The 14,494-nt window shown below is 41.5% G+C and overlaps 6 protein-coding genes across 33 annotated transcripts in view; 4 read left to right on the forward strand and 2 right to left on the reverse strand.

The window, feature by feature from the left end:
* Window positions 1–13,901, forward strand: part of LOC114652524 (tripartite motif-containing protein 16-like) — a 538,688-nt gene extending 524,787 nt beyond the window's left edge. Inside the window, exon 7 of the mRNA XM_051927865.1 lies at window positions 13,776–13,901. The gene's annotated coding sequence lies outside the window, so the exon portion shown is untranslated. The remainder of the gene's footprint in view (window positions 1–13,775) is intronic.
* Window positions 1–14,494, reverse strand: part of LOC114641503 (tripartite motif-containing protein 16-like) — a 1,283,323-nt gene that overhangs the window by 984,587 nt on the left and 284,242 nt on the right. The gene's annotated exons all lie outside the window — the stretch shown is intronic.
* LOC114652539 (tripartite motif-containing protein 16-like) overlaps window positions 1–14,494 on the reverse strand; it is an 837,738-nt gene that overhangs the window by 658,724 nt on the left and 164,520 nt on the right. The window lies entirely within an intron of this gene.
* Window positions 1–14,494, forward strand: part of LOC114652414 (tripartite motif-containing protein 16-like) — a 1,097,043-nt gene that overhangs the window by 401,147 nt on the left and 681,402 nt on the right. Inside the window, exon 7 of the mRNA XM_051927927.1 lies at window positions 13,088–13,649. Within this exon, the coding sequence (XP_051783887.1) occupies window positions 13,088–13,257 (170 nt within the window). The 3' untranslated portion in view covers window positions 13,258–13,649. The remainder of the gene's footprint in view (window positions 1–13,087; window positions 13,650–14,494) is intronic.
* LOC114643026 (tripartite motif-containing protein 16-like) overlaps window positions 1–14,494 on the forward strand; it is a 1,170,030-nt gene that overhangs the window by 201,272 nt on the left and 954,264 nt on the right. For 10 of the 14 annotated variants that reach the window (XR_007934991.1, XR_007934992.1, XR_007934993.1 and 7 more), the window contains exon 4: window positions 5,548–5,781. The exons of 3 other annotated variants lie outside the window; for them this stretch is intronic. Coding sequence is in view for 8 of the 11 variants with exons in the window: in XM_051927896.1 (XP_051783856.1) it covers window positions 5,548–5,781 (234 nt within the window). In the remaining 3 variants the exon portion in view is untranslated. Of the gene's footprint in view, window positions 1–5,547; window positions 5,782–13,246; window positions 13,300–14,494 lie in introns of all 14 variants that reach the window. One more of the 14 variants, XM_051927912.1, reaches the window with a different exon arrangement.
* Window positions 1–14,494, forward strand: part of LOC127527845 (zinc finger protein 184-like) — a 579,825-nt gene that overhangs the window by 139,036 nt on the left and 426,295 nt on the right. The gene's annotated exons all lie outside the window — the stretch shown is intronic.

Raw genomic sequence — 14,494 nt, forward strand, 5'->3', positions numbered from 1 at the left:
CGATTCTAAAAATTGTTCCTGGTGTGTGAGTGGTGTGCGCGCCCTGCGGTGGGCTGGTGCCCTGCCTGAGGTTTGTTTCCTGCCTTGCGCCCTATGTTGGCTGGGATTGGCTCCAGCGGACCCCCGTGACCTTGTAGTTAGGATATAGCGGGTTGGATAATGGATGGATGAATATTACATCAAACAGAAAATGAAGGTTTGAAGGTAACAGTCAACCTTTAATAAATCTGGCTTGGCCTTGTAATATTGTATTATTCAGAAGTGAAATTGGTCTGTTTGCTGCACATTGTGAAAAATACTTATATTTCTTTGAAAAAAAAAGGTATTAATTCTTGGTGAAAAGTTTGAGGTAGAATTGTGTTGTCTGTAGCTTCAGCAAACTTTGTTAATAATAATGAAGCTAACATAGCTGAAAATTTCTTTATAAAATTCCACTGGGTTGCCATGAGGGCCTGTTGTTTTCCCACTCTGGTGTGCGTTTACAGCATCCAGTAGTTCTGATAGTGTCAGAGGTTTGTCCAGTTCCTCTGCACTAAGAGTGTCCAGCTGTTGTATTTGCATTACATCAAAGTACTCCTCAGATTGTGTCTTGTCTTCTTTAATATAAAGTCCAATATAAAGACTTATAGTACTTGCTAAATGTGTGAGTTATATTTTTGTACTTCATTTTTTTATCTCCAGTTGTGATTCTAATTTCTGTTTCTGCATTGCAAGCTTCCAGCTTGTTGATCGCTGACCTAAGATCTTATTAGCCTTCTCTCCATTTTCACCGTAATGATGTTGTGATTTAAAGATGAGTTGTTTAGGTTCTTTTGTTGTCAAGAGGCTACATTCTGATCGGAAAATATGTCCTTTTCTGTACAAAGCCTCATTTGGAGATCTGATATATTCTTATCTTTTATTTTTCATTTTGGTTTTATTAGTCTCCACAGTTTAAGGATCTCCACTGTTTGGCTGAGTGCAGACTTTACATAACGTACACCTCCAAATGTTTTACTTAACCTTTTACATTTTATGACAAAGGTCAGTAAGGTTGTCTTGTGGTGGAATCTGCTGAATCTCAGATCCACTGTCCTCCACTTACTTTCCATAGTGTTGACCCCTTCTTCCATTATCTCAGATGGTTTCCTCCAGTTATTCCAGATCTTCCCCCACAGCCTCATATTTCAGTTTGGTTAATTGACAGAAACCCCAAATTGTCTCATTGTGATTGCTAGTGCGGGTCTGACCAAGGAATGATCTGGCAGACTGTCCAAGGTAGCACACTCTCTGCTCCCCAGTTCTGCCAGGATTTATTTATGAGAAGTTCTTATCCAGCAGAGTCAGAACTTTTCACACACATTTCTGTGCCCAGACAGACCAAACCCATCCAACCTAATTTATTTAGTACAGACTCACATTAAACAGACCAGTACCATCTAGTGTACTATAGTACTAAACACAGCCGGTCCAGACCACTGGGGTGTGTCTTTAGTTCAAAGAAAGTAGGCAGGCACAATGTGTCATTCAAGACACAGACACAGAGGTGACAGTTGAAGAAGTAGAAGTGATGGAGAGTCAACCTCACAGACTGACCTTCACTTTGGTTTATGGTTCTGCGCTCATCTACTTTAGTTGTTTCCTCCTAGAATTCCTGCTTATTAGTGATGCATGAAATCCCCTCTTTATACCCATGCTGACCGCGACATTTTTCAGCCAGGGTTCCTTCCCCTGCATGGTGTTCAAAGTCTTCTTTCATGTCTTTTTTTTTATTTATTAAAATTAATGTTGAATTTGTTGAGTATGTGCTTTATTCTTTGTATTTGATTTTGTCTATAAGCTGCTTGTGTTACATTCCATGTGATTTGTGTGTGGCTCACCAAGAAGTGGGCCATCTGCCAATTACCACCAGGAGCTTCCCTTCCACCCTATAAATCTCAAGGGTCTCCCACAGTTTCATTGTGAATGCGCTCTGCGAGTTTGTCGAGTTCTTGTGTTCTTTTGCCTGTGCCTTATGCTTTTGTGATTTTCTGGATTGTTCAGTCTGTGCTTTGTTTCTCAACTGCTCTCTTTAGATTCTGTTTCGAAACTTTGTTTGCTTTGCATTGCCTTGTTTGGCTCAACAGAGTGTCTGTGTATTTGGAATGCTACTTTGTGAAGAGTAAATCTTTAATTATCAAAAGATTCTATGAGGGCATGTATGTATGTGTGTATGTATGTATGTATGTATGTATGTATGTATGTATGTATGTATGTATGTATGTATGTATGTATGTATGTATGTATGTATGTATGTATGTATGTATGTACGTACGTACGTACTCTATCTATTTCCTCAGTCTTACGTAGACTAGTGTGTGGCATAGGCTGAACTTCTGATCACTACTGCTCCTCAGCTTTGTACCTAAGTATTTAATTTGTCCTACAGAACTGGTGTTCTGATCCTACCTCTTATAACTTTTCACTTAGAACTGGACTTATGTGACAATGACAACTGGATCTTTCTTTCCTTGATCTGGCCAGAAACCTATCCACCCAACCAGGGACTTTTTCTACATGATAACCAATAGGCAAAACACCACAAGAGACTCCCTGTATCTGGAGTAAAGCTTCATCTAAATTCCCCAATAAAGAAATCCCATAGTATCATTTCTTCTCTCATTCTAGATAGATAGATAGATAGATAGATAGATAGATAGATAGATAGATAGATAGATAGATAGATAGATAGATAGATAGATAGATAGATAGATAGATAGATAGATAGATAGATAGATAGATAGATAGATAGATAGATAGATAGATAGATAGATAGATAGATAGATAGAAATTTTATTAATCCCAGTGGGAAATTCACATTCTTCAGCAGCAGCATACTGATACAATAAATAATATTAAATTAAAGAATGATAATAATGCAGGTGAAAAACAGACAATAACTATGTATAATGTTAAATATTAACGTTTACCCCCCGGGTGGAATTAAAGAGTCGCATAGTTTGGGGGAGGAACGATCTCCTCAATCTGTCTGTGGAGCAGGACAGTGACAGCAGTCTGTCGCTGAAGCTGCTCTTCTGTCTGGAGATGATACTATTAAGTGGATGCAGTGGATTCTCCATAATTGATAGGAGCCTGCTGAGCGCCCTTCGCTCTGCCACAGATGTTAAACTGTCCAGCTCCATGCCAACAATAGAGCCTGCCTTCCTCACCAGTTTGTCCAGGCGTGAGGCGTCTTTCCTCTTAATGCTGCATCCCCAGCACACCACTGCGTAGAAGAGGGCGCTCGCCACAACTGTCTGATAGAACATCTGCAGCATCTTATTGCAGATGTTGAAGGAAGCCAGCCTTCTAAGGAAGTATAACCGGCTCTGTCCTTTCTTGCACAGCGCATCAGTATTGGCAGTCCAGTCTACTTTATCATCCAGCTGCACTCCCAGATATTTATAGGTCTGCACCATCTGCACACAGTCACCTCTGATGATCATGGGGTCCATGAGGGGTCTGGGCCTCCTAAAATCCACCACCAGCTCCTTGGTTTTGCTGGTGTTCAGGTGTAGGTGGTTTGAGTCGCACCATTTAACAAATGGGATTTCTATAGGATGGTTAGGAGGTGACCTTTTATGGCTTCTCATCCTCACCTTCTATCACAGAGTTATCTGAGTCACTGTCCAGCTGTGCAAAGATCTGAAAACAGCAGAACACCACCAGCTTTGGGGTTGATGATCCTGGAGAGCAGTAACCCCACAGCAGGTGTCATGATACAAGTATGAACCATAGTTGTAATAGCAAATTTGTTATTAATAAGCAAAGTTCATAAATGAAGTAGAAATAGATCAAAACACATAAATAAAGACTTACAACTCTGAGCTTTACAATGAAAAAGAGATGGTGGAGAGTAAATGATCAAGTTCATGAAATTAAATGAAATCTGAAGCCCCTTGACCAATACCTTTTGTCCACCAGGAGACGTTAGCTCCCTTGGAATGATAAAATATAAAAATGTGATACCCCTCCCTAAGTGATATGGCAGTAAGAAATCACATAGGAGAATTAACTTAGCTTTGTTTAATATCAGCTTACGCTGCATAACAGACGAGGGAAGCAAATAACAGAAACTAGTGTAGGCCCGAGGTGTAGAGTCTGTCAACATTGTTGGTGCAGTTGAAGGATTTTTAGATAGATAGATAGATAGATAGATAGATAGATAGATAGATAGATAGATAGATAGATAGATAGATAGATAGATAGATAGATAGATAGATAGATAGATAGATAGATAGATAGATAGATAGATAGATAGATAGATAGATAGATAGATAGATAGATAGATAGATAGATAGATAGATAGATAGATAGATAGATAGATAGATACTTTATTAATCCCAAGGGGAAATTCACATACTCCAGCAGCACCTTACTGATACAAAAAACAATATTAAATTAAAGATTGATAATAATGCAGGTAAAAACAGACAATAACTTTATATAATGTTAACGTTTATCCCCTCGGGTGGAATTGAAGAGTCGCATAGTTTGGGGGAGGAACGATATCCTCAGTCTGACAGTGGAGCAGATGACGATATCGGATGACGATATCTCCTATCCTTCCATCGGCTTCAAAGGTGTGCCGGGCAATGTTCCAAGGCTTTATAGTCTTTCTTCACTTGCAGGGCCTCCCTTAGGTGAACATGCACTTCCAAAAAATTCAACAGAGCTCACACAAGGATAAACTTCAAAGCTGGCTTCAACAGATAGAAATAGTACACAGCACCTGTATGCTGTCCAGTTGTCCCAATCTGTTTTATGTCACATTGCTTGTCTAGCAGTTCTATGTGGTGAACCCCTGTGCCTAATCTGGCTCTGTGTCAGCTGTGCATGTGAACAGAACGAAGCAGATTTATAAGACAGATTTGCACAGAGCACAGTGACATATTAAACTTATACTTATTATACACCTAGACCCTCTTGTTTATTATTTCCATCTCATAGGTCTGACATGGTGATGTCTGACACCCCAAACTAGAATACAACTAATATACACAAGTCTATAGTCCAAAAACACTTTTATTTTCACACAATCACCCTCCAACACACAAGTTTACTCCTCTATACAAATACATCTTCTTCTTCATTCCTGGTATGTGTTATTTTCCTCCACTCTGAACATGAGCAGGAGATGCCCTTTTTAAAGGCAGACTGCTCTGTTGGGCCTTTGAGCAAGGCCCTTAACCTGCAATTGCTGTGCGCTTTGTGTAGTGAGTAAAGCGCTATATAAATGCAAAGAATTATTATTATTTCGGTCCAAATGGAGTCCTCTCAAGGCAGTAGAGGTGAAGATCCTTTGCAAGGATACCTTTTATGACTGTATATCCTGTATAAAGTCCTGCAGTCCAGCGTAGTGGGAGGAACATATTGTCTGAGTGGCAGTCTCCAACTAACCTTCCTTCTCCAAATAAAGAACCACCAATCACTTCAGCCAATTAAACTGTTTTTCACAGCATCAAAATATCAACAAATTTGTCTTGTGATTGGTTATTCTTATTCTAAATCTTTATCCTATTTATTCAGATATCTGTGGAAAGAGACATGGAGGAAAATGAGAAGAGCTTCACTGCTCTGATACGGTGCATTGAGGAAGCCCACAGGAAACTGACTGAGAGGATCAAAGAACAAGAAAAGAGAGAAACGGAGAAGGCTGAAGGAGTCATGGAACAACTGGAGAAGGAGATTGAGGAGCTGAAGAGGAGGGAAGCTGAGCTGAAGGAGCTTTCAGAGACCAAGGACCATCTCCACTTCCTACAGGTGAGAGCAACACTTCACAGGGAGTCTGATCAGACTGGGGTGTGGTGGATGTGAGAATATTTAGAGTGAAATTTAAAAGATCTGAGGAGTTTGTACAACATGACAAGAACAGGCCATTTAGTCCAACACAGATCGTCTTTTCATATTTACTTAACATTTCAAATATTCTGTTTACAAATATCTCAAATGTGGTAAAGTCTTGTATATGACAAACAGATGAATCTACAGTTGTCTGTGTGAAAAAGTGAATTTTTATGAAATGTAAAAGGTGACATCTAATAAAAGATGGTGCCCACTCTTTTCCAAGGCCACCTTCTGGTGTCTCCATCCTTAAACTGATGAGATTCAAATCCTTTAGCATTTCCTCACAGCTCAGACCCCACAGTCCAGACTCGTCTCTCATCTCCTATTTTTCTTGTGTGCTTTTATCTCACAATACACACAATAGTCCTGATGTCGACTGTGTTTTGCAGACATTATCTAGATTTACACTCCACACATTGTGGTTGCTATATAACTCAGCTTGCTGTAGCTTTCTCTACTTTGTGTTTGATGATAGTGATGAAGACACAAAGGCTCCCATGAATTCCTCACAACTCACACTTCTCAGCTGCAGACCTTCAATTGTATAATCACATTAAAGAGATTTCTGCATCTTTACTTTATTTTGAATAAGTTTCTCAGAATCATAAAAAAGCCCAATGCCTTGTTGTGTGTGCCAAGTCAATTCTGGACCCACCTGCCCCCTCAATCCCTTTATCTTGACACTCCACTCATGGACTCCTGTGTGAAAACCTCATTGATTGTTAAGGTTGATAATCTCTGATGCTCCACTACACTCCACCAAATATTCTCTCTTAAGTAACCAACAAGTCAATGACAGGCGTTCTCACTATCTAAACCCACGCTGACTGCCCACCACACTGATCCTTAATCCAGAAGAGCCCCCTCTTATCAGTATTACTTTCTTTTTAATGTCTCCTTTCTGAAATCTCTTCCCCTCTTCTCTCCTGATGCAGACATTCTCGTCTTGCTGTGTCCTGCCTGCTGATGGAGACTCACTGAGCTTCACTGTCAATGCTGATTTCTCATCTGAGGACCTGAGAAAGAAGCTGTCAGGTCTGACAAAGAGTCTGGAGAAGATCAGACAGGAGGACATCATGAGAAGAACTCCATCAGGTACAGCGTCTGGTGACAATGTGTTTGTTATTGAAGTCCATTAGGAGGACCAGAGTGACAATAAGAGGACACTGAAGAAGGTCTGCTCTTTAACATTTATCTGCCATCATTTACTGTTAATTATTTTTTACTATATAGTGCCTTTCACAGTCATTAGCTGAGTGATAACAAACTCTCTAAATAATCATTTGTTCTTAATCAGATGTTTTAGAATTTTAACTTGAAATGTTATACTCCTTATACGACTTCCAAATACTTAATTAAAAAGTCATTTTTTTCACTAGATAGATCCCTGAAGATGTCCCCAACTGTACCTGCTTGTCAAAATTTATAAAATACAGTATATTTATGACATTGTACTTCATCACAAAAAACAAGTGATGTAGTTCAAGGGTGAGGCAAAGATCGGCACAAAGAGATAAAGCCATTTGTAAAGCTTTGAGTGTTCCCAGCAGCACAGCGGCCTCAAGAATTTTGGAATCACCGGGACACTTTGTAGAGATGGCCAGTTTGAGTAACTGGGAAGGAAGGGCCTTGGCCAGCGAAAAGACCAAACACATAATGGTCATACAACAGAACTTCAGAAGTCCTCTGCTGAGATGAGAGAAACTGTAGGAAGGACGGCCATCTCAGCAGCGCTCCACAAATCAAGCGTTTATGGTAGGGTGGCCAGGCAGAAGATACTCTCGAATAAAAGAAAAATGACAGCCTGAGAGCATCAAGGGAACGATTCAATGATCTGATGAGACAAACATTGAACTCTTTAGGCAGAAGACCAACCAGGATGTCTGGAGAGGACCAGGCACTGCTCACCACCTGCCTAATACCATCTCTACAGTGAAGATGGTGGTGACAGCATCAGGCTATGGGGACAGAGTGACAGGTCAGAATTAAGGGGAGGAGAAGTGCAGTCAAATACAGAGGGGACCTTAAAGAAAACCTGCTACCTCAGACTGGGTGATGGATCAAAGACCTGAAGACTACAGCCAAGACAACCCTGGAGTGGCTTTGTGACAAATCTGAGTGTTGTTGAGTGACCAGATGAAACCCCACAGAACAGGAGAGACCTGAAGATGGCAGTTCACAGAAACTTCACTTGAAATCTAAAGGAGTTTGAGAGGATCTGCCAGGAAGAATGGGATCAACTGGCCAAATCCAGGAGTGTAAAGCTTGTAGTGACACTTAGTCATGAAGACCATTAAAGGGGCTTCTACAAAGACCTGAATTAAGTGTCTGAATATTTCTAGGACGGAGAAGTTTTAGTTTTGATTTGTAATAAATTTGCAGACCTTACTGAAGACCTGTGCTCACTTTGTCATTATGGTTACTGAGTGTAGACTGATGAGCACAAAGGCACATTAATGAATTTAAAATTAAATCAACAACACGGTAAAGTGTGCAGAAAGTGAGGGGGTCTCAATACTCTCTGACTCCCTGTATATTTATTATTAATATGAATATTGAAATTGACATTTGGCCTAATTTGCCAGCCCTTGTGTATTTTATAAAAGTTTTATTTTAACTGCAGTTCATTTGTAATACGTGTTTAAGAACTAAATGAAGATCCCACAATGGCATCTTCACAGTTTCCATTCTTCTTCACTTTTCTTTTTATTTTTAGCTCATGAAGCTTCAGTTTTCACCCTCCAGCCTCCTGAACCTCATAGAAGACGTGCCTTTTTAAAATGTGAGTTTGTGCTTTGACTGAAAGGATCATCACAATGAAAAGCATTTAAGTTTTAATAGACCAGAACAGGCTTAAGATATGAAAGTCTGAGTATTGTGTGACTGAGGGGCTGAGAGTGATGGGGGTCCTGTGACTGATGCATTATGGGATAGAGAGACTCAGGCAGTGAATCACCAAAGCCGTCTGTTGAACTCGAGTCTTGATGTGTCCAGAAATGTTCAAAAAGGAAAAGAAAAGAAAATATACATCATGGGGTGCACTTACTTTTTCACACAACTGTATATATAGACACGGCAAAAAGTGTTGCTTTAAAAAAGAATCACAAATTTATGTGAATTAAGTTAAAGCTGACAAAAGTACTCAGCATTCGCCATTCTTTTCTCCATAGAGCAGAAACTTTGTTAATTATTAATGACTTAACACACTGTAGGAATTAAACCAAAAGAAGATGGGATAGAAAATTTTGTTGAAGCCATTTTATGTTAAAAGACGCCATTGAATATGCATCAGTCCACTATGAGAATCACAGGGGTCTAAAATCACTCAGCCCTCAAAAAGCTTTGCTGAGTCGTTGTGTGCATCACACTGGACATGGATAAGAGAAGAGGAGGAAAGGAAGAAGGTCACAGCCCAGCATGGTCAAGGTAAAGGATACAAGGCCATCTCCACAAAGCTTCATGTTCCTGAGGCCTCAGTAACTAACATCAAGAAGATGAAGGTCCATTGGACTGTAGCCAAACACACTGAATACTCTTGTAGGTGGAAAATGGACCTCCGATTAAACAGAAGGATAGCTTCAGTGATGGAGAAAGAAACAAGGCAAACATCAGGACAGATTCAGGCTGACCTCTAAGATCAAAATATAACAGCTTCAAGTAGCTCTGTCAATCACTTACTGAATGAAAGTGGGCTCCATGGTAGAAGACCCCACTTCTGAAAGACAGACTAAAAAAATAAAATAAATAACTGACTGGAGTTTCCTAAAAGACATGTTGAGAAGCCACAGTGCTGGAAAAACTCTTTTGGACTGATGAAACTAAACGAGAGATTTACAGTTAGTCACAGCAGCTCTGTGTCCACAGAAAACAAAACGACTGTTCAAAGAAAAAACACCAAACATGGAGGAGGCTCATTAATGTTAAGGGGGCTGCTGTGCTGAATCTGTTCAGGGCACAATAAAACGAGAAGATCATCAAGACATTCTGGAGCAAATGTCACAAAGCTCTGTCTGAAGTGCAGATCATGGATCCTTCAGAACATACAAGTAGGACCACCCAAATATGGTGGAAATTACATTGGAATGTTCAGAAGTGGTCCGCTATGCACTCAAAAATAAACACAAGTCAACATCCATGGGAAGAGCTAGAAGTTACAGTTGAGAGAAGAAGTCCATCAAAGCTCAAGAAGACTGGGCCGAGTGGACAGTGAGTGCAGTAGAAGTCTCATCCAGAGCTGCAGGAAGTGCTTGATGGCAGGTCTCACCTGAAAACAGTCGGTCAGAGAACATTAGGTGAGGGTCCCAATAATTGTGTTCATGCCATTGTCATTTATTTTATTGTGTGTGTCTGAAATTAAAAGTAAAGAGTCTGCTCTGTGGAATAAAGAATGGTGGATGACAATCACTGTGGTCAGTTTACACTTATTTGACACAAAATTAGGATTCTTGTTTAAAAAGTAGACAGGTAAAAAACTACTGGGAGCATGTTGGTGACACAAACAGTAGAGAGACAGACGTGACAGGTGACATATAATGATATAGGATTCATTCAGGTCAGCAGACCATCATGGACATAGTGGGTTTACATTGAAGTAATTTTAACACAAATTGTCAAACCAGTTTAATCCAGTTCAGGGTGCATTGTGTTAAGTCAGGTGCTCACAACCACACAAGGCCAATTCAGAGTCGCCAATTCACCCATCATGCACATCTGTGGATTGTGTTAAGAAATCCAGGAGTGACACGAGGAGAACATGCTGACCTGACAAAGACGACCACTGGGCGCCAAATTCAAAGTCGTGAAGCTCAATCTGTGAGGCCGCAGCTCCAACCCCTCAGTCATCATGCTGTCCTGAATCGAGATTTAACAGTTCAAATTCTCTTCTTCACATTTCTTATTATTCTGATCCCAAATCTTTTGATTTTAAAGTTAATGTCTACTGAATGAATCATCTCCTTTAATGACTGAGCAGCTTCAGTTCACTCCATGATGATTTTCTTCATGAACTTCACATCTCTCAGGACTCAATGGCCGTCTTGTTTTCTGGCCAGTAAATCATTGAGCTGTCAGTGATGAAATGTGACAGTGGATTGATTTTAATTTAAAGAGGTGGACTGTGACAATAAAAGTGTCATTTAATAAAGCCAGTGGTCCGTGTGGACAGTCCATTTGAACTCAGACCTCGACGATGACCTTGTGCTCATATTGATGGCGCTGATCAGGGCAGCCACAGTTGTTTGCTCGCTGCTGATGTGTTGTTCTTCTCTGTTAACTTTGCCTTTTGTAACAATATGAGGATTACATACACGAGATCAGCTCCTGTCTACTGGGATTGGACTTCATTTCTCCTCCACTGATTAAGGACACTTTCATGAGGATTTTGCACTTATGAACCTCCGACTGCAGACTCAGACTCCCAGCCAGGTAACTCCACCTGAAGAGGAGAAGGGGGAAGCGCTCAGGGTCTCTCGTGGAGTTCAGGAGATGCGCTTGTCGAGTGCCCCTTCCCTTACTAGTTTTATCAACGTCAGACCACTGAGGCCCAAAACAGATGAACTTCATCTTCTTCTCGGCCCCAGTAAGGATTATTCTCTCTGGTCGGCGTATTGCTGTGTGGACACCTGGCTTACTGTATCAGTTCCTGACTCCACATTAGAACTGCTGGGGTTTGTGCTTTACAGAGCAGTTAGAGATGCTGATCATCACAACAAGTCAAAGGCGCTGGAGTCTGCTGCTACATTAGTATGTTTGTGTGGACTACCACCTCTCAGACTGTCTCTGTATCAGCACAGGTGCCCCTCAAGGCTGTGGACGGCCCCCCTACTTTACTCCTTGTACCCCAATGACTGCAGGTCTACTGATCCTTCAGTTAAATCATTAAGTTCACTGATGACACCACCATTATTGGTCTAATTACAAACAGCAATGAAACACCTTCTAGAAAAGAGGGGTCTCGTCTTGTGTCTTGGTGAGCTTCAACACCCTGCTGCTCAAGACCCCCGAGACAGTGGAAATGGCCATTGACTTTCAGAAACAGCAGTCACAACCTCTGACACCAGAAATGAAGGATTCAGCAGTCAATATGGTGAACTCCTTCAAAGTTCTGAGCACAACAATCACAAACACTCTCAGCTGGGACATGAACACCACCACATCACTAAGAAGGCACAGCGGTGATTGGACTTCTTACACCAGATAAAGAACTTAAATATTTCACACCCAATCCTTGTTCAGTTTCACAAAGCTGTAATTGAAAGTGTGATCACATTCTCCATTGGTGTCTGGTTTGGCTCACCAACGGCACACTCCAAAAATAAAAGACAGCGTGTGGTGAGGTCTGCTGTGCTCCTCATCTGTGCAGACCTGTAGACATCTCGTGTCACTAACCGTGTCATAAGGACCACCACGGACTCATCTCAGCAGCTCATCACTTCTTCACACAAACTCCCAAACACTTCAGTCAATTCAAACTCAAACTAACAGACACCTCCAGAGTTTCTTAGCCAGAGCGACAGCCTCTCCCAGCAGTGACTTAGCCGTCTTCTGTGTGTATTCATGTGTTCTGTCAGAGACTGTGTGAAGGTGTGTGTGTGTACAGTGTGAGGATGTGTGTGTGTGACACGAGAATACACACTACACACTCTCACTCTCACCGGCACATCACTATCGGCACATCTCCTTTGTAATTGGATTATTCTACAACTTAGTGTGAAGTTTGTCTTTTTAACTTCTGCTATTTCTGTTATTTGTCTGTGATGTTGTGTTCCGTTATAAGGAGCTCCAAATCTACCAAGTCAGATTCCTGCACATGAAGTACTGGAGAATAAAAGGGATTTGGATTTATTGTGATTTGAGAATTTTATTTTAAATGCCCACAGATTCTGTCCAATCAAAGGAGCTCTTTACTCTTAGTGTCTCGTCAGCGCAGCTCCTGATTGGTTCTTGTTAATTGTCCGTGTTGTGCTCCACCCCCAGTCCCGTTACACACTCCCAGATTTCCTCACTCGTTTTCTTTTCTCTCCTTTCAGACTGGTCGAGTGCAGTGGAGACTTCATGGTGATTGGAGTTGCATATAAAGGACTGAGCGGGAAAGGAGAGGGTGATGAGTGCGGCCTTGGATACAACGACAAGTCCTGGTGTTTGTGGTGTTGTGATTCCCAGTATTCCGTGCGTCACAATAACCAGCAGACTGTACTCAACACCCCCTACAGCCCCAGAACAGGTGTGTATCTGGACTGGCCTGCTGGCTCTCTGTCATTTTATAGCGTCTCACACACAATGACCCTCCTGCACAGGTTCAACAACTCCTTCACTGAGCCCCTCTATCCAGGGTTTTATCTTGATCCTCACTGCAGTGTAACAATCAGCCATCTGACACCAGGTGACCACTGACCAGTACCCTCCACCGGTCACTTGATGTCCCCACAAGCTCAGGTCCTCTTTGTGTTTGTAATTTGGTGTGAAATTAAATTTAAAAGATGGGTGGGTTGGGGGTCAACACCTCTGTGATTGAATTTCTAGATGAGAATGCAGGGTGAGTGCGGCCGTCAGGGTCTCCATTATTATTGGGTTTCAGTAGCCAATCAGGTGTGTGCGTCATAATGAGAGGCGGAGACACCTCAGACCTAAAAATACCAGTCTGACCAGTAGAGGTCACTGTTGATTCACAGCCACATGTCCTTCAGGCTGACACCCCGACAACTACTGACACCCCCAAGTGTCACTGAATGTCACCTGTTAAGTAGGACAGGCATGTGGTCCTGCTGGATCAGCACAACTGAAAGGTGCTATACAGGCTCAGTATGGAGAGCTCTTGAATAGTGACTATATGTAGGAGCAGAGAGTGACAGATGGGACTGGAGTGTTGTCCACTCACCAGACACTTGTGACCCTCCATTGGTCACTCAAAGGGTCCTTCACTTCAGAATGAATTCACTGTGAATGTCTGAAGACGAGGACTCACCGGTCAGACAGATGTTGGCCATACTGACAGAGTTTGGTGTTTTAGTTGATGTCACATTAAACTTTAAACTGCACCTCCTCCGTGTCCCCAGATTTGTCACTCTTGGTACCCTGAAAGTTCCAACATCTTCACAAAATAAATTCTTGTTCAGTTGGCACACACTTGACATGGGTGCACATGTGTGGCTTTGCAGTGGATTGGCACCCCGTCCAGGGTTGGCCCACCTTGTCCACAAACCTGAAATTGAAAAGCGAATAAGAAAGACAATGAGTGGACAGAAGGGGTCACTGATTGGTCAGTCGTCACACTACTGCCTCTTGTGGCCACTCTAAATATTACACAGCAACTTATACAAAAAGGAAATCTAAAAGATAAAAGCAGAAAGCATTCAGTGAAATCCTGAGCAGTGAAACATGAAAGAAGAGAATGAGAAACAATCAGAGAGTCAGACGAATGGAGACTTTAACAGGAGGACTGAGGGGTGGGACTGAAGTGCAGTGGCGCCCTCTAGTGGACACCCGCCATATTACACACATGGGAAAGGGGGGAGAAAAGAATACAGTGCAGTGTAAAAGAAATAAGAATAAAGTAAAAACACAAATAAAACACCAGAAATAAAGAACTTTAAATATTATATCTAAAACTAATTAAGATTTAAATGAATTA

Source organism: Erpetoichthys calabaricus, chromosome 5 (assembly GCF_900747795.2).
Source record: "Erpetoichthys calabaricus chromosome 5, fErpCal1.3, whole genome shotgun sequence".
Lineage (NCBI taxonomy): Eukaryota > Metazoa > Chordata > Cladistia > Polypteriformes > Polypteridae > Erpetoichthys > Erpetoichthys calabaricus.